The sequence below is a fragment of the Podarcis erhardii genome, assembly GCF_964252035.2.
Source record: "Podarcis erhardii genome assembly, chromosome: 6".
Classification (NCBI taxonomy): domain Eukaryota; kingdom Metazoa; phylum Chordata; class Lepidosauria; order Squamata; family Lacertidae; genus Podarcis; species Podarcis erhardii.
Window position 1 is genome coordinate 66593345 of NC_138510.1, and position 21674 is coordinate 66615018.

At 41.7% G+C, this 21674-nt stretch overlaps 1 protein-coding gene across 2 annotated transcripts in view; it reads right to left on the reverse strand.

Annotated features, from left to right (window-relative positions):
• The window catches only part of SLC44A5 (solute carrier family 44 member 5), a 157355-nt gene extending 136197 nt beyond the window's left edge, over positions 1–21158 (reverse strand). For both annotated transcript variants that reach the window (XM_081866540.1, XM_081866538.1), the window contains exon 1: positions 20996–21158. In XM_081866540.1, the coding sequence (XP_081722666.1) occupies positions 20996–21032 (37 nt within the window). In that variant the 5' untranslated portion in view covers positions 21033–21158. The remainder of the gene's footprint in view (positions 1–20995) is intronic.
• Between the last annotated feature and the right edge of the window lie 516 nt (positions 21159–21674).

The following is a 21674-nucleotide window of genomic DNA, read 5'->3' on the forward strand; positions in this document are numbered from 1 at the left end:
CCAAGAATCTGCAGGAATAAAATGACAAGCAAATAATAATAATAATAATAATTTATTATTTATACCCCGCCCATCTGGCTGAGTTTCCCCAGCCACTCTGGGCGGCTCCCAATCGGTATTAAAAACAATACAGCATTACATATTAAAAACATCCCTGAACAGGGCTGCCTTAAGATGTCTTCTGAACGTCAGGTAATTCTTTATCTCTTTGACATCTGATGGGAGGGCGTTCCACAGGGCGGGCGCCACTACCGAGAATCAAATTTATGGATTGATGTGACTGGACACAAAATAAAATGCATTTATCCCACAGTTTATTGCCACTCTAAAGCAGAGCTCAATAAGAAGACATGTACAAGTTGCAACAGCAACATGTTACAATGATCTGTGCAAAAAGTGAGTGGGGCCATATTCTCTCTTTTTCCCAAGGAGGACTTGAACTCCTCCTTCCTAACTCCATACACTATATGCAATGAACTACTTGAAGCTGCTGCTGTCACTGTGCTTCTATTGCTTCTTCTGTCCCATCTTCATAGTTGCTTGGCAAGAGGGTATGTTCCTCTCTTGATGGGTTTTGACCCTTGTCACAGGGGAGCTATGTGGGTGATACATTGTGTGAGGAATCCTTTCCCCCTGCTCTGTGTGCTGTGCTCATAAAACAGTGGTGTTATGGAGCAAGAGGGGACACAAACCCTGCCTAGAGAGATGCCTGGGAATTGCTAGGGCCATTGCTGCCTGTGCTACTGGGGCTCATGGAATCAAGGTGAGGTGACGCTTTGAGAGTTGTGCAGTTGTGCAGAACTCAACCTAGGTTAATGAGCTCCTTCTGTAAGCAGGCAGCATGTAGATGTCACCAGATTTGTGATTTTTGTAGTGGTGCTGCTGGATCAATGTCCGCCATTTCCCCAATATTTTGGAATTTCCTGATTGTGCATTGTGCACCCCACCCTGGGCTGACCATACATTAGCTATTTCTCCAGCATACTTGTGGTGTATCTTCCTCCTACCCCTCTACCCAGTGAAATTGGAGTGTACAACTGCTCAGCAAACTGCAGTTTTAAAAAGATTTATAACACTTTTCTTCACATTGAAGCTGAGAAGTAATTTCCAACTGCCAGAATTAAAGGGAACTAGGGAGAATACCATCATCTGTATAAAATTAGATGAGCATTTCACAAACCTCATCTCATACTTTCAAATTACTTATTGGGATAAACATTACAAGAATTCAAGTATGCTGGCCTGAGAGACATAACAGTTATTATCGTCTTGCTTGTTCTAGCTGCTGTCTAGATGCTAGCACAGATATCACATTGTATTGAAAGCAACAGAAGGGGGCATTCAGAGATATAGTTCATTGCCCTTTGTCAGCTACCAGCAAAGCCGCAGTACAGAGGCTATTTATCATTCTTTTGGAAAGGCCCAAAATAAATACAGTATTATTGCAACATTATTTGTTAGTCAGCTGCTTTTTTAACATACCAAGCACGTCCAAGAAATCATGTCAGGGAGAATTGTAAGTGATGAAAAACCAATTAGTTTTACTGTACCACCCAGTACAAATAATACCACACAGTAATACCCAGAACTGCACTATTCAAGGTATTCAATTATCACCAAATACACTTATTGTGGAAGGAGGACTTTAAATATTTTTTAGATTGTTCTCTTGGAAGTATTTGGCTGCTTCATGTGACCCCAGACCATAACACAGGGGTGAAGTATGACCATACCTAGGAATCACCAGTGCATTTCACTGGCTCACAACAATTGGCTTCAATGGTTCTACTGCCTTCCATAGTGATACAGGCTTAAGATAATTAATTTCTTAAAAGGCCAGCTCATGCCTTAAAAAATATTACTAGAAATTTGGGTGGGCTCAGGATTGGGCAGACATCATATACATAAGATTAATGTTTTATTTAAAAAGCTCAGTTTGGTTTGTAGACATAGTATGATGGTTTGCACTATGATGAATAAAGTAATCAGTCCATATTTACAAATAGGTCCAGATAGATTCTGGACCTGATGTGAGTACGTTTCACAAGGGATGTGATTGCTTAGTTTCATTCACACAATTTCCTGTGAAATTACTTCATTACTGAAGGCCAACCAAGGATTTTGCTTTTTGTCTCCCCAATCCTAGATAATGTTTCTAGATACATCACATTTTAACACATTGTTAAATAATAGTTTTGGTCTACCACAAATCATAACTAAAAAGTTGACAGTAATATCAGTATCACAGCAGTGCAATACTGGAATGTACAATACAATAGATGTGGCTGAATGTGTTTCAGTTTAATCTTGACTTGAGTGGAGTGCCCTACCTGGGTGGATGGAGCAGCCAAGTAATTTCGTTGTCCCCGAGAGGGGGCAATGACAATAAAGATATTATTATTATTATATTATTATTATTACTATCATTAAATTGACTGAAAAAGTTCTGCCCAAACTAAATGCCATGGCTACTGGTGTGAACCAGTTCTGATTGTTTGTGCAAAGCAAATGCCCATGAAACAGGTGATAAAAATCCACAGAGATATAGGCAACTAAGAAATACTCATGGCAAGCCCAATGACATCAACAGACTTGACAGTCTGTTACAACTACAGCTGCTCACAACAATTGGCTTCAATGGTTCTACTGCCTGATTTAGTTGGTCACCTTCCATAGTGATACAGGCTTAAGATAATTAATTTCTTAAAAGGCCAGCTCATGCCTTAAAAAATATTACTAGAAATTTGGGTGGGCTCAGGATTGGGCAGACATCATATACATAAGATTAATCACAAGCAAACTCCATCACAATGTTATTGAAGGCAGCCACCTACAACAAAGTAACACAAAGATTATTAGAGTGATAAAATCATCTAACAAATTAATTTCAGCATCACACAAAACACTGAAACTAAATGGGCTGGGGAATCAGTTAGTTGCTTCCAAAATATCATCAGAGAGGGAGTCTGATGGATGTGTAAAGGGTAACATCCTTGTAGCTGGCATTAATTAATCCAAAATAAGAACTTGTTTCATAGTCACTAAGGACAATTAAAATCCCCTCTTGACCCATAAATGTGTAGTTAAGACTCATTGGGAAAGGGGAAGAATCTATCCTTTAACCGCCTTGTTCCGATTACAGCTGGGAAGAGCGGGAAATTTTCTCTTAAATAATAAAAGATGGAAATGAAGCCAGAACAAGAAATAGAATATACTACCTTCAATAGTACTCTAAAGTACCTACACCTATCCAAGATTAGCAAGGGAATGTCCCTCACAGCTCCCAGTTTTTAGGAAAACCCTTTTTTAAATAGAAATCCCTCTGAGAGACAAAGAAAGATGTAAGATCTTGAATGAGATGGAAGATGAATGTGTGTGTGTGTGTGTGTGTGTATAACGGCATTTCCGTGCACTGCTCTGGTTCGCCAGAGGTGGCTTAATCATGCTGGCCACATGACCCGGAAGCTGTACGCCGGCTCCCTCAGCCAATAAAGTGAGATGAGTGCCACAACCCCAGAGTCAGCCACGACTGGACCTAATGGTCAGGGGTCCCTTTACATACATACATATATATATGTTTTCAAATGATCAACTCCTGCCTTAGAAAGTCAGGAAGCAGATATGCTTGTACTGTATTTTGTGCCCATATATGAAGTCCCTTACTATTTGCTTCCTATGTGTGTCCCCACCCCGGCATTCCCACCTCCCAGACTTGTATGAAGGTGCTATGTTCAGATATATGGAGGCCACACACATCTTGGCTTAGATACTGTGCTGGAAAGTAATGATCCAAAAACAGAACATAGACTAGAGGTCAGCAAGATAATAAGAACCTGTCCCCACCCCCCAGGAGGTACTTGAACTACCATATCCCTGGCCATTGACCATGGTGGCTGGGGATGATAAAATTTGGAAGGACACAGATTTTCCATCCCTGATGAATCACCTATGATGGCCTGTGTGCTTGATAATCACACTGCTTTTTTCTTAGGAACCAACAAGAACAGGAAGCTTATTGATGGACCACAAAGCCTGCCTGGAAAGGTGCGTATTGAGTCATAAATTGTCATAACCTACATAAGCATAAAGCTAGTTGGACTCACACTTATGAAAATAAACTATGAACAGAAGTAAAGTGCTATAAATATTCAGTCCACAAATCATAATATATCCAACTTCCTTAGAAAGAATGTAAGATTCAATTTCTTAAACATATTTATGATGCACTGCTGTGAAAAGTGAGGCACAGCTCTGAAACAATAATACATACCTCCCCACCAGCTTGACATTGTTAAACTACAGTGATCAATAGGCATGGAATACTTTATCCAGTTGTTGTTGTTTTTTAAAAAAGAAAACATGGCAAGTATTTCAGAGGGGGAAAGTCTGAATACTTATGAAGCAGCCTCACTGATAAAAAACATCTAATGCTGCAGTGACACAATTAGCAAGCAGAACATAGCTACTACTGTATTCCAAAGCTAATGTTGGTTACTATGCAGCAGTTGTATTAATGATTATGCAAGTTAGTTCATTTGTAGCTAATCAATGGTCTCCTGAATTTAGTGAAATACTAAATATTTCAGTGAACACAAGTTAGAATTCACACAGAGAGAGGGAGAGAGAGAGAATGTGAAAACAGCTATTTCTTCAAACTTCTGGGTGTGTATTTATTCACTTATTTTACAGAATTTGTTTAGCAGTGCTGAATTCGTGCTTATGTCTGCTCACATTCCTTGTGGCAGAGGGCTTCCAAGCTGAGCTCACATTATATGCATGTGCTGTCTTCTAAAATACACACTCATTTAATAAATAAGGAGTTGAAAACATTTCCATAATGGCCATGCTCTCCTGAATTAACAATTGGGTGCTTTGCAACTGACTGCTGCTTGAAAAAGAAATGTCATTGTCAAATGCTTTTTGTTTTTGTTTTTAAATTGCCAGCATTTTTACTCGTCCAGGTTTGATTCCCATGCCATGGTGAAATGACCAAGTAAAATTTGTCCTGGGATATATATAAACTAGTGGGACAAAGCTTAATTTATTTGGCAAAATTTGTATACCCCTTGATTGTAAACACAACCTCAAAACATCTTCTAAATAGTTTCATCTTAATTTCTACCTGAAAAGAGATGGTGTTTTGTTCTTTCATGAGACAGGAACAGCATGGAAGAAACAGAGTCTAGATTCTAGAATATATTCCATATGCTTGAAATGGGTTCATCTGAATCTTGTTGCTGTTTATAGGGAAGACTACCTTAGAGGCAAGGTGCACTACCATTGCCACACCTGTGTCTTTTCAAAGAATGGTGGCCTTATAATGAGTGCATGTGGGAATACCCTGTTCTCTTTACAAAGCTATCACTATAATCAGCACCTTGTTGAACTTTCTGGGTAATGGAAAGTCTAATGTAAAATGCACATGATGGGTAATGTCACCTGTTGAAGCCATAACAGAGACATTTCCTGTGAACAAGCTTCACTTAAGTGCATCTGTGTGTCCTTGAAACCTACAGAAACCATGAAGCCACCTGTCATGTATGATCTAATTGAGATTCCCACATTGCAGGAGGTTGTACTAGATGACCCTCGGGTCCCTTCCATCTCTACAATTCTGTGATTATATGATTCCGGGCTGAATGTTTATTTTTATTTTTTATTAAATTTGTTAGCCACTTTATCTTGCCCAGGGCAGCCCAAAGCAACATGCAGCCAAACAGACAGACCCCCACCAAACTGCAGAGATACATTAAAACCAAGAGGAAAAAAAGAAATGCAATAATAAAACATCCCACTCACTTCTACAAGGTGTCCATGTCCATGGCTACATAGGAGAGGATTTCTACATGTTAAAATATATGTCTGATGTATTTGTTCAGCCATTTGAAATCATGAAATAGGTTTGTCCCCCTGCCCTTCTTTTTAAAGTGGAAAATTACAGACTACATGCCATTGCTATTTTCAGTATCTGGAACCTGTTCTATACCATGCAACTGTTACAGCTGCTGATTGGCCCCTTCTATCAGCAATTTTGTTGTTGCTGCCAAATCCCCTGGCAAGGAAGAAATCAAAAAGCACTCCTTGAGTGCCACTTTGAACTCAATGAGGTATCCCTGTGATATGATGTCTTAACACCGAACTGTTTCTGAAGATATTCTTCCACTCTGAAGAGAAACTGGCTAGCCTCCCTCCCACTATGATCTGTGGGAAGGGGCAGGCATGAATCAGTCACTCTTTCTGTTCCAGGGCTGGTGGCTAGAGCAGCTGCGAAACAAAGCTTGCTTTGTTCTTGCTTTCTGATTCTTAGCCGACTTTGACTGAAACTTGGGCAGACTACGCTCCTGATAGCAAAATCTCTGCTGCCCTGGACATTTCCTTGGAAACAAAAGGAAAAGTTTGGGGGTCGCTTTTTATTTCCCACTAATTTAATGTTGCATCGTGCTACACCCAATCTCTGAGTGGTGCAAGATACCAAAGGGTTCCAGACATTTACCCAACCTTTGTGTCTTCTTTTGGAATGAGGCACTGTGTATACTGTGGTGTCCTTATGATATATGGTTTATTTCCACATATATCTTGTTTCTCCCATACCTACAGTCTTTGATTCAATGAGAAGTCAAATATTGGTCTGACTCTCTCTCTAGCTTGCTGCTTTGCCTTTAGCTCCCATCACTGCAAACTCTATGCCCTAAACTCTGGCTTTCTTCTTCGAACTAACCACAAGTCTGGGGAGGGGGCCCCACCTGCTTTCAGTCTTCTTTGTTTCCCTTAATGGCCCATCACCCAGGAGATCACCTCATCAGAAAGCTAGCCTGGTTTATATTTTCATACTTGCTGAATCCAGGGGTTAGAAGGGTCTTAAAATACAGCCCACCCCCCCTTGCCCCAACTCATGACATCAGTAAGAAGCTTATCAGTGATTGTCCAAATAGCCTTTTGCTAGAAAAAATGGGAAACTATCAGGCAAGTCCTAGGTCAAGTCATGTCCAAGCCAGAGAGTCTTCAAACCAAAATAAAAAAATTCCTTCCAGTAGCACCTTAAAGACCAACTAAGTTAGTTCTTGGTATGAGCTTTCGTGTGCATGCACACTTCTTCAGATACACTGAAACAGAAGTCAGCAGACCCTTCTATATAGTGAGAAGGTGGGGAGGGGTATTACTCAGAAGGGTGGTGGGAATGGGTGATTGGCAGATATCTGTGATGAGCCTCTTGACGACTCTTAACGACTGCAATAGGTCTTACAGGAGAAAGCAAGGGGTGAAAAGGTGAAAAATGGCTTTGTCATGTATAATGAGATAAGAATCCAATGTCTTTGTTCAGACCAGGTCTCTCCATGGTTTTAAGTTTGGTAATAAGTTGCAATTCAGCAGCTTTTCTTTCCAGTCTATTTCTGAAATTCCTTTGTAATAGAACAGCTACTTTGAGATCTTGTATAGAATGTCCTGGGAGATTGAAGTGTTCTCGTACTGGTTTCTCTGTCTTGTGATTCCTGATGTCCGATTTATGTCCGTTTATTCTTTGGTGTAAGGTTTGGCCTGTTTGTCCAATATAGAGAGCTGAAGGACACTGTTGGCATTTGGACATTCAAGAGGCTCATCACAGATATCTGCCAATCACCCATTCCCACCACCCTTCTGAGTAATACCCCTCCCCACCTTCTCACTATATAGAAGGGTCTGGTGACTTCTGTTTCAGTGTATCTGAAGAAGTGTGCATGCACACGAAAGCTCATACCAAGAACTAACTTAGTTGGTCTTTAAGGTGCTACTGGAAGGAATTTTTTTATTTTGTTTTGACTATGGCAGACCAACACGGCTACCTACCTGTAACTGAGTCTTCAAACCATCACTCCTAATGCCATGACACAAATTTTCAGTCAGTCCTAATTTATGCTGGTATTAGCTTTACAAGCAACCACTCCTGAAAGCTTGTTAAATACAAGCTTGATCCTTTCATCTTCCTGAACCTGAGCTCTGAGATAATCTAACTAAAAGAAAGGTGCTCTGGAAAAACAGGAACATGGGCATGGGCACCTTGAGAGCTGTAGCTGAGGTTTCAAAACTTATATTCACAGCACCGTCCAACTTGCAGTCTATAAGATTCTTAGACTGAATATGGATACCACTTGGAGAACATAATTATTTAACAACATGGCAAATTCAGCATCCATTTTTAGAGCACAAAAATGTGCTGGCCTGGAACAGCAGGACCAGTTCAGATGCCATGGCAAAAGTTGTAGCAATCGCTTCCAAAGAAAGTGCCTTCACAGAGGAATATTATATATGTACACAAGTCTGCAAAAATGTCTGTGGAAAAATATGTTGCACTGCAGCAATGGTGATAAGAAGTAAACATGTCCTGGGCTGACAATGACAAAATTGTGTTGTTCTTGTTTCATCACAGAGAATAATGAACTTTCATGTTCCAAAACTAATAGGTAATTTTGCTGCTGAGAGGGAAAGGCTGCAGCTGTGGTACATCACTTGTACTATACACAAATCCTTGATAAGCTTCTTGTCTCTTAGCTGCATATGAGATTGTGACTGATGACTACAGAAATACAAGCTCAAGACTGATGGCATTAAAGTATATGAAGCACATTTAGCATTGTTACTGATGATGCACTTGATGATGCAATCATTTTTGTATGCCTCCTGCATTAAGATTTATTACACATTTTTCACCTACGCTTTTCATTTCCATCCCTCCCCCACCCAAAAATAATGCTGTGCTGTCAAAAGTAACAAAATCACCTTATTTCAAGGTCTATTGATAGTGTATTTTTCTGGTTTGGCCTACGATCTTATACCTACTTACCTGAGAGTAAGTCCAACTGAACTCGATAGATGTGTATGGGATTGGACTGCACAATGTATAAACCCTTCCATCCCTGTAACAGCACAGGGTGCAACAAATTTAACAAAAGGCATAATCCATAGTGTGGGCAGCTCCAGCCAAGGTTAAAAAGAGAAAAGTTATGAATGTGTTTGAATGCTCCCTACTGAAATCAATGGGACTTAAATAGACCCTTCCTACATATGCTAGGCTGGGTCATCCTCTTAGTATTTCAATATTAATAAAATACAAAACATAGAGTACTTGAAAAAGCACATCCTTTTCCAACAAAAAGTGCTTTGCTCCGTTTTCAGACAATGCTCTGGCGATCTTGTAGTGAAAGCAGGTTTCAGAACCCAAAACAGTCCTTCTCGCATGCTCTTTGCAGCTTGGTGCTGTGTAAAGGACCAATGGAAATCTGTGAGCTAAGGCATGTTTAACTCTGCACAAGATCATGCTAACACCAGATGCACTGAAAACAGAATGGCACTCTGCTTTATTTCTAAAAGTGCATATACTCAGAACAACATAGGTGTTTACTTCATATATACCAAACCTTAACCTTGCCATTCTTAAGCTATCATATGTGGGAAGTTGAACTTCTTTAGTAAGATATTGAAGTTCACCACAGTTGCTACAATGGAACATGAGATGAGGGATGTCTCCAATGTATGCAGGTCACAAGCTAAACATTATTTAGAAATATATAGCTGTGTGTGATTCAGCAGGCCCTGTCCACCACACTTTTCACAGAGATGGATACCCAACAATGCAGGTAGGACACTGTAGGTAGAAACTGGTAATCAGATGTTTATGGCCTCTGAACATGAAACAAATTCATTTACTGCTGTTATGGTGCTTAATATTCATACATCTATCCTTGACAAAATTATCTAATCCTTTTTTTAAAAAAAACCTCTGCTAGTGCCCATCACATCTGTCATAATGATAATCATGCTACAATATTTACGTGTTAATTATGCACTGCAACCTTCCAATTTATCTGTCACTATCACTGAGTGGCAAAGTAGTTTTCTGGGGGTTGCATAGAGAAAGATCTGTATTACTCGTTTAAGCTTCTTAAGTCTGAAGACCACCTGTTTCTTGTATAAGTTGCATGTCAGTTAGAACTTATCAGTCCAAGAAGTATGAAAAAACAAATGCTATCGTTTTGCAAAGAAGCCCACTGTTAAGTCAGGCTATTTTATTTAGAATGTGCTTCTTTATTAAAAGTCCTATAGAATTCACACACTGGGTGGGTTTGCATGTTGTGATAAACTGTGGCTAGTGGTTAAACCATGGCTGCCAACCTTATTCCTTTACATTGGAGATCAGGGGCAAAAAACCACAATCCTTGACTTAACCTCATGTCCAAACCAGGAGTCATGGTTTGTTTTGCTCCAAACAAACCATGATCTAAAGATATTATTGGCTTACCATTTAACCATGGCTCGCTGCGATGTTCAAACACAGCTTTAATAGGAATTAACTTGTCTAAAACAAAATAATTTCACAAACAAGTGCAATATATGTATGTATGTATGTACATTACAAAGTCTGGATTAAGCCTGTTATATTTATCGGGATTTGTAAAACAACAAAAATTAGATATAGAGATGTGCATTTATGTACAGTGCACATTGGCAATATGTTGGCCATCTATTGAATGCTATTATAACATCCAGGGGTGCCAACTTGAATAAAATATTGAGGGGAGCAGGTAGGGCCTCCCCTGCATTATCAATCACATTATGCGGCACACACACACCATTTGAATAGCCATGTCCATCAACTTTGGAAGGGACCAGCCCCCTCAAATACTTGGGGGGGGGGGCGCAAATGAACATCAGCCCTTAGCAGTTGGCTCCCATGTTAGCATCTAATTTGTAGATTAGCCTTCTGCCACATATTAGCACTTTTGGGGAATAAAGAAGCAGAGGAGCTCAAAACTATTCTCCTTTCATAGGCACCTAAGCAGAGTAGTGTACGTACATGGGGCTATTTCCATACTGGTACAAAACAAACTGTGAGAGGACCTGAGGTCCTATTACAATGAATTAGTTACATACCGCAAGTCCAATTATAATAAGCTCACAATGACTGTCCAATGGCAGGCTCACATGATCTCTTCTTTTGGTTTGGGGAACAGAGAACAAAGCCCTAAGTATAGATAAGTATTAATTAGTCTTATATTAATAAATCAATTGATTAATGGTGGCTCTGTTATATTTACTGAATTGTTCCATTTCATATAGGGTTTGATTGTTTTTGTTACACTGTTGTTGTTTTATGGCTCCACACATGACTGTTAAAACATTTAGAAAAGTCTACTCTCAATGAACTAATCAGCATTTCATAGAAATGCAACAATGATTGCTTTTGCTATTCAAATCAGTACAAGGAAACATTCAAATAGGCAGATAAAGTGACTGTCTAGCTGATGGTGAAAAAACAATGCAAGACTGAATGGCGTATAGCTAACATGGGTTGACACCTGCAGCTGTATTCCATTTCTCTTTATTCCATCAGCATCTCACCTCTCTATAAGGATTGCCTCCTGTTCAGAAACTGGGTATGCAATCGTTCAGCAGCTGTGTACAGCTTAGCAATGCTACTCTTCAGATAGGTTGTGAGCTTCCATTTGTCATCATCAGCTAACCTGTACACTCTCAAAGTACAGTATACAATTACAACAAATCAAAACAACTGACCATAGTTAAAAGCGGTAGAAAAACAAATATGTTTGGGGCTAGGAAAAATAAAAACACTGTAGAAGGGTTAGAGCACGCTTCTACAACTTGGCGCCCTCCAGATATTTTGAACATGCTGGCTAATGGCAAATGCAGTTCAAAATGTTAAATTGAAGAAGGCTGCTCTAGAGAATAAAAAGGTTTTCACCTGATGTCTAAAATACAAAAAATCTCGGGATGCAGCCTGTTGAAACTGTATTGCCTCACATAAATATGGGGCTGGGGGGAAAAAAGAATGTCTCTTTCCATTTGCAGAAGAGACCAAGATCCAGGAAGGATCACACTAGGCAAAAGGGGGGGGGGGAGAAGCAATTTTCACTAATTTCCGCTTCTGTCTGCATCCCCTAGCACCATTCCCCATGCTGTTCCAAGTGGGGGGGGCAGTAAAGGCAGAAGGGGCAACTGGCAAAAATCTGCCCATAGGTTGTCTGGATCCATAGGTTAGGTAATCTGGATTTATCAGGTCTGATTTAATATATTTTGCCAACACTGCCAGTGGTGGTGTAATGGTTAGCTTGTGAAACTAGGACTGGATGACCTGAAGGCAGTCGCTCAGCCTAACCTATCTCACAGAGTTGTTGTGGGGATTAAATGAGGAGGGGACAGATCCACCTTGAGCTCCTTGGAGGAAAGGTTGGATATAAATGCAACAAGAAATAATTAAATGCATCCCAATCCTTTCCTCATGCTTACTAAGGAGGAGGCCCTACTAAGTTTAATGGGCTTTATTTCTAGATAACTCTGCATATGACTGCAGCCTGTGATGCAGATACCTGGAAGCTGACATGAATTTTAATTTGTTTTAGGATTTTAAGTTCTTGTGTGTGTTAATGTATCATATTTTTTCTTATTTTATTGTTTTATCTTTTTGTAAAGTGCTTTGAGGGTTGTTGAGACTTCTCCTGCCCAGAAATTGTCACAGTGGTACCTCAGGTTAAGTACTTAATTTGTTCCAGAGGTCCGTTCTTAACCTGAAACTGTTCTTAACCTGAAGCACCACTTTAGCTAATGGGGCCTCTTGCGGCCGCCGTGCCGCCAGAGCCCGATTTCTGTTCTTAACCTGAAGCAAAGTTCTTAACCTGAAGCACTATTTCTGGGTTAGCGAAGTGTAACCTGAAGCGTATGTAACCTGAGGTACCACTGTACTTCTCTTTCCTGCTTCAAGTCCCTCTTAGAGCTAGGAGACAGCAGGATGGGGGAAGGTGAGGAATCTACTAACCCATCTGTTGCCAGAACAGCTTCTTCTTCTTCTGCCACATCCTATGTGCCTTTCTCTGTCTCAGACTGCCCTAACTCTTCTTCCTCACCTTACCTTGGCTCCTGCCTTGTGGGTGATGACAAACCCCATAAATTGCTGGCCCCCTCTCCTGGGTCACCCCCCTGACCCTCTGCCTCTGCCACACATTCTTCAGAGCCCTGCCAGTCCCTCACACTATCATATTTTTAAAGATATATTTGTTCCAGCAAGCTTTTTCAGCTGTATGAAAAGGTATCTCTCTTAGGTGTCAATTCTGTATTGTTTTAAAATCTCTCTTTAGCTGTTGTTTTTTTGTATTGTTTTAAAAACTATTCTTAGCTGTGGGCATTTTTAGTTCTATTTCTACTGTATGTTTGTAAATCACCCTGAGGCACATGTAAAAAACAATTCATAAATTAATGAATAATAACTTAGTTATTTGTCCTGCATTTAAGTTCTGCCATTTCAGCCACATTCTGCTCAGCAAATTCACACAGGGCCAAACGTATGCATTTTGTATCTTTTTGCTGTTTCTTGCATTTAATGTTTTTTCAAATGGAACAAAAACTTTATTAGTCGCCGTGGCCTTTTGTGCACAGAGAAATAAGAAAAACCTTCCTAAACATTGATTATTTCTATGTCAATAATTCTTTTGAACTTTCAGCCTTAAAACAATGTAGCTTTGCTGAGAATAATCCCACTCGGTGTGACTTCTCATGATTACAAATGTTGCCTGTGTTCTTAAGTATTTGAATAATTAAAATCATAACAGCATCCTAAAGCACAAACAAGATAATAATGTTAACAAAACTGTACATAACCTGTCATTGTACCAAAGGCTCAAGTTTATATTTAAAAATTTAAATATAACAGTATTTCCTGTTTTATATGCATCAATATATATACAGTTTATTCTATGCAAATATTCTATATATTTTAAGATTATTAAACATGCAATACAAAAATGATACACGCCTTAAAACTCCCTACATACATATTTATAGAATATCTTAAGATAGTTTCTATCTGCATAATGCTTTGTTGAAGTCCTTACTATTTAGGTTAAACAACTCTAAAATACATATTTACAGTATGACTATAATATATCCAAAATGTCATTGCATCTTGTTGTATCTCATTTTGCACACTTATAGGAGGGATTTCTGTATCTGGTCCTTTCAATATAGCCTTTCAGTTTAACAATGAGAAAAAGAATAATCCAGCAGCCAAATCCTGCTTGGCATAATTCCCAGCTGCCATGAATAGGATGCAAAACCTTAACAAATTGAAAAGTAAGCCAAGAGAAGCTGTGAATATACGCATATTTCATGATGAACATGTTTATTTGTCTACGTAATATATAAAATTGCACAACAAGTTTTAAATGTGGTTATGCTTTGAGCTATACAAAGTACATCAGATACGTACGAAAAGTAAACACACAATGTTAGCCACAATTAGAATTTTTCAAATGTGAAAGTATTTTATTGAAGCTCAACATGAGAAACACATAGAACTATGTGGCAAAGAAGTAAATACTGTGAAGGTGTCCCCATTACAAGTAGTCATTACAAGTGAGGTCCCAATGACTTCTCACATACCAGTTGGTAATAAACAAATTGTGATCAGTGGGCAACCAAGGCTACAGATCCTCAAATTCCTGCCTATAGTTTCCAGAGTAAAAAGTAATAAAATTACACACTGATAGTCATAAACTATTGATGAGGAGGGAAATAAGCAAAATGAATAGTTTACATACATGTAAACTAAAAGCAACCACTTTGCAATGGAACCACTCTGTGGTGATTCTAGTTCTGCTTGGATAATACCTGGGGAGTGTTCTTCAGCCCTGTGGAGCCTTTAATGTGGGTTTAATTTAAATGCTGTTTAACATCTACATGAAACAACTGAGTGGGGTCATCTGGAGTTTTGGAATACATTGTCAGCAACACGCTGGTGACACGCAGCTCTATTTGTCTATCTCTCCTTTACATCTGCAGGTGAGGCAGTGGATGTGCTGGACTACTGTATTTCCTCAGTAATGGACTGGATGAGAGCCAACAAACTGAAACTCAATCCAGATAAGACCAAGTCACTGTTAGTGGTTCCCTAGACTGGATGGATGGGAGGGTTGCTTGCTCTTGATGGGGTTATACTTCCTCTGAAGGAGAGGAAGCTTGCGGGTATCTCTGGATTCTTCACTGTTGTTTGAGGCTTAGGTAGCCTCAGTGGCGCAGAGTGCCTTCCATCAGCTTCAGCTGGTGGCCCAGCTGCACCCCTATCTTGTCAGGGATAGCCAAACTTATACTTACTATGCTCTAGTAAACTCTAGGATAGATTATTGCAACATGTTATTATGTAGGGCTGCCTCTGAAGACAGTCCAGAAACTTCAGCTGGTGCAGAATTTGGAGGCCAGGTTCAGACCCTCCAAGTGTCCCTATTTTCCAGGGATGTCCAGGATTTAAGAAAGCCTTCCCAGTTTCTGATTTGATCCCGGAATGTCCAACTTTTCCTTATGTCCCTATTTTCATTGGAGAAATGTTGGAGGGTATGGAGGTTGCTCACTGGTGCTAGATGAATTCAGCATATAATGCCAATCCTGACATGACTGCATTAACTGCCAGTTATTATTGACCTGTAAAGCCTTAAACCGCTCAGGACCACAATTCAGGACCACATATTTACACTATGTGCAAGGTGATTATTGTTTTTATGGTATGTATTTTTGTGCTTTTATATTGTAATCCTCTGTGTGATCTTTGGATGAAGGACAGTATAGAAATTTTATTTAATAATAATATGAATATCATTAGAACCTTGCAAGCTCCAATGAAATAACCCATTTCCTTTCCCATTTTGCAATTCAGGACTGGAGCTAAGAGGCTAAGTTGCTTACAGTAATTCTCAGCTGGGTTTTGCACCACTACATCCATTTTTATTTCCAACTGTTCACCTATTGATTTACAAATTACTCACATGCCATTTTTATTTCAGAAAAGAGATCTTAACAAAAAGTGTATTTCTATATTTCATGGATCTTCTTCCCTTTCAAATGTATTCTACTGTGAAAGAGGCTTATAAAGACTTTTAGGTCATGTTTAAATGCATTGTACCAAACAACTGTGGCACCAACTGTACCACCAGTTAAATGTACCAAGCATCTATGGTACAAGTGCTTGATGATAGGAGAGAATAGAAGAGAGAACTAAAGAGAATCATTCTGATGTTATGGTACCAATTATTGACCCGCTATAAATAAGCACAAATATTCTTGGCTCATGAAATTAGGGTGGCCTAAATTTGTATAAATGATCAACTGTCAGTTCTGTATTTGCAACTAGAAACTGATCAGAAGTCAACATGGCATGCATGTAAGATTAAGAAGTAGTATTACTGTCATCATCAACAACAATGTGATTCATATGCTCAGCAAATGATCAGCAAGATCATTTTGCTGATGTAATTCCAATCATGGCCAGCCAGGGCCAGAGCAAGTGTGTGTCAGTTTAAATCAGTTTAGTCCCAATACATTGGCTAGAAGAATTCATTTTGAATAGCTTGTAGATTGAGGTCTGCTTTTATTCTTTTACTTCTCACAAATCTTCCCTTTGAAAGTATCATGAAATATTTATTTTTTGTACCTTCTGAAAAGACGTGTCAGCTATGCAGATTATTTAAGTGCTGGGGACTATTTCCAAAATTTTATGTACACACTAATAGCATGTGTAACAAAAAAGCAATGTAAGAAATTGCCCTGCATGGTCCTAAGTAACTGCATTTTATAATATACAAAAAGCAGCCTGTAATTACACTGATAGATTTCTCCCTACAGTGCCAGCTGTATAAACTTTGCTTTGACAGAGGCATATTTCTTTTTCATTGAGTTAGTACAACAGTTTACATCTAAGGGACATTAAAAAGTTGCAAGGTATGAAACATGGGAAACTAGTTATGTTCTATTGATTAAAGAATGTAGGGAAAGGGGAGCATTTATTATAGACATTTATTAGGGGGAGGTAACTGGTAAAGGAATGTAACTTAGATAAGAGAGTTCAAGCAGCTTTACCTCATCTATTTCATTTTAATCCCACAGTTTTGAAGAAGTGGGGCAGCAAAAGCAAATCCAGCAAAGTCAGAGCAAACATGACTTTTAAATGTGCTGAATGTGGATATCCCTTGCAATGAAAAGGATCCGTGGAAGGGTTTTCTACTGATGAGTGAACACTAATTTGTGAATGAGGAAGCTGTGGGGAGGGGGTGACACTTCCATTGAACAGTAGGAATCTGTACTTCCCTATGTACTCCATCCACACAACCAGGAAACAGTATCTGAAATAAGATATATAGTGTTATGAGTTTGGGCGGTGAGAGTAGGCTGTACGCAGAGACCCTTCTAACCCCTGGATCCAGAAAGTGTGAAAATATAAACCAGGCTGGTTTCTGGATTAGATGATCGCCTGGGTGATGGAGCATTAAGGGAAACAAAGTGAAAGGGGCTCTGCGCAAGACAGCAAATGGGTGTGCCCCCCCTTTCAGTTACAAAGCCAGAGTTGAGGTCTAGAAGCAAAGCAGCAAGCTGGGAATAGCCTTCAATCCAAGGTTACTACTGCTGGAGAAACAAGACCCTTTTGGGGTGTTAATGCTGTGAACCCCTCCACCATAGGCTCAAATCGTATATTTGTGTAAATAAACCATATATCATAAAGACACCACAGACTCTGCTGTGCCTTGTTCTGAAGGAAACACAAACTGTGTGTAAGCACCTTGGAACCCCTGTAATCTCGCACCACTTTGGGGACTGGGGTGGTGAGCGACACGGGTGTTAGAAGTTTTAACACTTGCTGGATCAGGGTTAGAAGGGTCTTTGAATATGGCCTACTCACACACACCCAAACTCACAACAGTATCATAGTGTAAACAACATGCTCCCACGTTTATCAAAGTCTTCTTCTGTGCAGCTTTAATAGCCATTAGTGCAAAGGGTCTGGGACAAAAGAACCTAAGAAAACCCCTGCTTGATTAGGTCAAATGTTCATTTAGCCCAGGATCCTATTCTCACAGTGGCCAACCAGATTCCTTTGGGAAGTCAGCAAGCAGGACCTGTGCACAGAAGCACTCTTCCCACTTCTGATTCTCAGCTATCTAAAGGGGCTTCAATCAAGTTATAGTGATGAGATTCATTAGTTATTGTAACAAATATAAAAAGCATGTTTTTAATGCCAGAACTTTTTAGCTGGTAAAAACAACAAATGGTTTCAAATGGCTTGACTCTTAAACTCTGTTGAACAGCCAACCATTAACATGGTTTGCTTTTCCTTTGCAATAATCCAGAACTTTGCATGCTATAGCAATAATATGGGAAGCTACTTGAAATATTTCAAATTAAAAAAAACACCAAAACCATTCCCTTCTGAACTCCATTGCAGCTGAACTGAAAGTAAGAGAAAGGGTTAAAATTGCTAGATAGCTGGTATAATCTAATTGGGATTCCAATGCTCTCAATGTTTGTCAAGACATTACTACTACCCAGTTCCAAGCCACGTTTTAATTCAGCATTCATCAGTTTCCTCTGGAAATGGCCTTCAGCTTTTCCTCTATTATTTTCTTTGTAGCCTTGGAAACCACCTGAAAACACACTGTGGAGCAAAATTTCAAATTGCTGCTGTGGAATTTGAGAGAAATTGGATGTGATTTATTTTTCAGAAGATGAGGCTGAGGAAAAGCACTATTGGTCTCATCTGCTCAATCCCCTGGAGACCGTCTTTGCATGAAGGGAAAGTCCCTAATTTGCTGAGGATCTGAAACCCATCCACTACCCTCACTGGTTTAGCCAGCCAGTTAAAGCTGTTCCCAGGGTGTGGCTGCTGTTGGGTTCTGACAGCTTCCAGGAGCCACAGGTGACAGCTGAGTGCAGGGTGGGGGACCAAAGGTGGACAAACTACCCCAGAAGAGGTACTACCTTTCCCCCAACACCCCATACATCCCAGTAGTTTTGTAAGTTTGCATAATTCATCAGATCTCATGGCTTCTCCTACACAAAAGGAGGCAATAAGATTTGAATGAACATTGTTTATTATGTGTTGTATGGTACGCCATCAGATAGTCACACTGACACAACACTTTTTAGCTGTCACACAGAAGATGTAAAGTAACAACCACCACATTCTTGTGACTCAGTTCTCACTTCTGGTACGTCTATAGCTGTGTGATCACACCACATTTTAAAGTCTGTTTCTCAGTTCAGATATCTGCTATTCCTTAGCATATTTTAACAGCTTCATATAAAACATGGACATATCGATTTCCCCACTGCAGTAAACCAAAATGTACTGTCCCTGTGTTAAATTAAATGTGCTAAGCCCAAGGGTAAACATATTTCAGAAGATACTTTTTGGGAGGGAACTGAGTTTGGTTGGTTGGTTGGTGTTGAGCTGGAAAAGGGATGTGAAAGGGAAAAAACGGTTTCAGTAGCTTTCATATGTTTTAAATTGGAATTTTATTAGATTTTGAAAGTACTAGTCTGTTACTGTAGACACAAATGGCTTAGCTGCTCTGCAAAACATCAAAGCCTCCAAATGGCATGGGATGCATAGAAAAATGCTCCAACTCTACATTCTCTAACTCCAGCTCCTTATAGGTTTAGTTATTCCCTCTTATGCACCACAACACACACCATATTAACAGCACTCACCTATATCCATTTTTTTTTTTAATTTGGACACGGAAACAGCAGTCACAAATGGGGTTATTTGTTTATCACTACACCACAACAGCCTACAGTCTCTAGTTCTACATCTCCATTACAGGCATTCCAAGTCCTTAAAACACAGACCAAATTGTGCATCCTTGATTCATTGGGTCCCCTCGAAAATAATCACCAGTGCACACCATATATTTAATGCACAATTAAAGCTCATTATTTCCCTCAAATAATCCTGGGAACTGTAGTTTACCCCTCAGGGATCTATGGTTCCCAGCACCCTTAACAAACTACAGTCCCCAGCATTCTTTGTGCTTTAAATGTACACAGTTGAGACATGACATCCCTCCCCGACCCCACTGCAACTCTTGAGCCTAGTCTTTCCGGCTCCACACGAAGCCCTTACAGCTCAGCCTCAGCACCACATTTCTCAGCCTAACCTTTTATTCAAGTCCCTCCTGCTCCTGCTGATACATCCACCCTACAAATCCATCCACCCCAGATTCCCAAGTCGGAAGCATCCCTCCAAATAGTCCTATTCTCCCAAACCCAACCCTGACACCGTATTCTCACCAGATCTGCCTCCAAATCTCTCGTCCTTAACTCCTGGCGCAACAGGAGAAACCACTTCCCGCCTCCCTCCCCAAACCGAGGAAGCAGCAGAGTTGTACGTCCAGCATCACCACCATCCTTTCCTCCTCTTCCTCTTCTGGCTGCACACAAATATAAATAAAGAAATGTGGCCACGGCGCTAATTTAAACCCCCTTTTCATCGGGTGGTGTGGGGGGGGGGAGAGGTGACTGCCAAGCCCCAGCTGCCCACACCAAATCTCCTCAGCCTCGGCCGAAGCTCCCCAGCGCCTCGCACCCCATTTCCTGCCCCATCCCTCCCCCACCCCCGTTTCACCCCTCCCCAAATGTCTCCCTTCGCACCTCGTGGCCACAAGGAGCAGTGCTCGGTCCTCCCCCGGGAGGGAAGACAAAGCGGCGGCGGCGGCGGCGGTGCACCTGCCGGCTGCCCCCCCCCCCCGCGCGCTCCTCTCTTCCCGGTTACGCGACCGTGAGGGAAGCGGCCGAGCAGCGCCTTTTGCCCCGGACTTGCCGCCTTTCGCCGTCGCTCCGCCCGCCTCAGTCAGCCCCAACTTTCCGACCTCCTCAAGGGCGCAGCAACAAGCCGCGCTCGCCTGAGTGAGGAAGGGAGAGAGAGAGAGAGGGGGGGGACGGGAGTGTCGGGGGGAAAGGAAGGCGCTCAGAAACGCGGAGGCGACCGAAGCACCTGCCCGGCTCCCTCCGCTCGCCAAAGGCAAACAAACTCCGGCGGCGGCAGCGGGGCTGCGCGCGCCAAAACAGGCCGGAATGCAACCCAGGAGGAGCCGGCCCGGAGTGGGCTGCGTCGCGGCGCCCGCCCCTCACTCTGCCCTCGCTGCCTTGCCGCCGCCGCCGCCGCCCGAGCACCCCTCGCCTCACTCACCGTAAGGAGAGGCAGCGGCGTCCCCCCTCCTAGCCATGGTCGCCCGCCGTCTTTCGGCTTGGTGTAGCCTGGAGCCCGGGCGCCTCTCTCCGCGCGCTGCTCAGCGTGTTCTTTGTTGCCGTGATGGCATGAGAGCAGGCAGCCGCAGGCGGGCTCTGGAGAAGCAGCAGCAGCAGCAGCAGCAGCAGAAGCGGCGGGAGCTGCCGAGCGCTGGGTCGGTTGTTGTTTTTCCCCCTCCGAGAGCGACCCCCCCCCCCGCTCTCGTCGCTCCTGCGCTGGTGAAGGCAGAGGGGCTGCAGCAGGTAAACACTGAGGCGAGCTGTGAGGCGGCGGCGGCGGCGGCGGTAGCAGCAGCACAGCTGCAGTTGCTGAATGCCTTCCCGGCCTTCCCATGCACGCGGGGAGGGAGGGGGCACGTGGGACTGCCCCCCGCGCCTCAGCCCGCCCCGCCATCCATATGCAGCGAGCCAGAGCCCCCCGAGGGCGCCCATGAGCCCGCCCCCCGGCCAGAGAGGCTCGCCAACTTCAGGCCCGAGGGGCTTCTTCTGGGAAGCCTAACTTTGGCCACGCAGGGGCGTCTGTGCTTAAGGCCGGTGGGGGACAGTCAAAGGCGCCTTTACTCCTCTCTCCTCTCCCTCCCCCCCCCCCACTTGTTGGAGAGAGGCGTCGTGGAGTTTCG